This window comes from Cyprinodon variegatus, unplaced genomic scaffold (assembly GCF_000732505.1).
Source record: "Cyprinodon variegatus isolate N-32 unplaced genomic scaffold, C_variegatus-1.0 Scaffold148, whole genome shotgun sequence".
Lineage (NCBI taxonomy): Eukaryota > Metazoa > Chordata > Actinopteri > Cyprinodontiformes > Cyprinodontidae > Cyprinodon > Cyprinodon variegatus.
The window spans coordinates 165,592-167,223 of record NW_015150601.1 but is presented as its reverse complement, the minus strand read 5'-3'; the positions used below and the strand labels follow the sequence as shown (position 1 = coordinate 167,223).

The 1,632-nt window shown below is 40.4% G+C and overlaps 1 protein-coding gene across 1 annotated transcript in view; it reads left to right on the top strand.

Moving 5' to 3' along the window:
* LOC107086328 (tyrosine-protein kinase ITK/TSK-like) overlaps positions 1-1,632 on the top strand; it is a 20,485-nt gene that overhangs the window by 6,746 nt on the left and 12,107 nt on the right. Inside the window, exon 7 of the mRNA XM_015377195.1 lies at positions 508-582. Coding sequence (XP_015232681.1) covers positions 508-582 — 75 coding nt within the window. The remainder of the gene's footprint in view (positions 1-507; positions 583-1,632) is intronic.

Genomic DNA, 1,632 nt, shown 5'->3' with positions numbered 1-1,632 from the left:
CCGGTCGAAATGAGACGCAGAACGCAGTAAAAGTCCGGGAGGACTGAGGTGCGGATTGGAGGCCTTTTAAGATGAACTTTGGATGCCGATTGGTTTTCGTGGAGGCGTGGTTCAAACCTGATTGGCTGTGTCGCAGGCAGATGAAGGCGAGTGATCAGTTTCTTCAGTTGAACTTCCGCCTAGGCTCCATTTATTTTAAAACAATTGTTTATGTCCTACCAGGCTTATATGAAAAAATAGTGTTAAAGTAACTAAATTTGATTAAGTAAATGCCAAAAAACGGTTGCATTATTTTTTTCAGTGCACTGAATTAAATTTCTTTTTGTATACACTCTGTGTGTAAAAATAAATTCTGTCTTAGTCTAAGTCTAAGTAAACAGCCAAAAGGAAGAGTTCCTCATGACATGAGAAACGTTGGGAAGAATCATGTGACTCAGATGAAGCGACTGAGCTTCCACCTGTTTCATAACCTTGCATAACCGCTGTGTGTGCAAAACTGCCTGACAGGTCTGATAACGAGATTGAGACACCCCGTCACCAAAGGAGAACGAAGCTCCCAGGAAATCACTGATCCGTCAAAAGGTTCGATTATAAACTTGTTGTATAAATTCAACTGGAACTCTGTGACCTTCATTCACACCAGTTGTATAAAGTTAACTGGAAATAACCAACACTTGCTGCACTGCTGAAACCTTGTATTTTGCTGACCTCTTGTGGTTTATTGAAAGGCTGGCATTAGATTTACAGTGAAATGCAGTAAAACTGTTGGTCACCTTCAGATTTTATCATAAGTTAAGGCACTTTAGGGTTTTTGGTTTTCAAGAAAAAAAAACAAATTGCCTGAAAGAACACGGACCTGTGTGTCTGTCTGCCTTCATTGTCTCTGGTTATATTAAACAGCAGCTTCATAAATCCAAGGAGCTCTGTGTGAACTGGTGCATAAAAATGAGGTGGAGCTCTGATTAATATTATGCCACTTTTACAGGCGACAGTAGGCTGAAAAACTATAAGACAAACCCCAACAAATTCTGCTATGACATACGCAAATGTTGTCAAGATATTCTAAACTAACCAGGTTACCGTCACACTAACTGCTGAAATATACGGAGCCCCTCTGATGACATGGTCAAAAAAAATGTTTCATTGTGGCCACGAAGTAGTATTTTGCGGCCACGCAATAAGTATAACGTGCGCACGAAATACTACCTTTGTGGCCACGCAATAAGTATAACGTGCGCACGAAATACTACTTCGTGGCCACGCAATAAGTTTACGTGCGCACGAAATACTTATTAATAATATCAATAAATCCGCCCCTGTTTTCAGGCTTATGTTCACTGTAATGACTTATCTTGGACAGGCTGCTATGTAAACGGTCCTTTAGTCCTTCGTTTAGCTATGCTGCGGTTGTTTACACTACGCCTTTTCCACCTAAAATGGTGTCTTAGCAACAAATGTCACGTGACTGGCGGAGACCGACTGGGTAAGCAAATCGAGCGCGCCTTAGACCTTAGAGAAGGCGCGTTCGATTTGATTTGATTATATTGTCCATCCTAATTATATATTACAAAAAATTTTTACCTGCCATGTTACTTAGTCTATAAGGGCCACTGAATTTTAATATACACACAT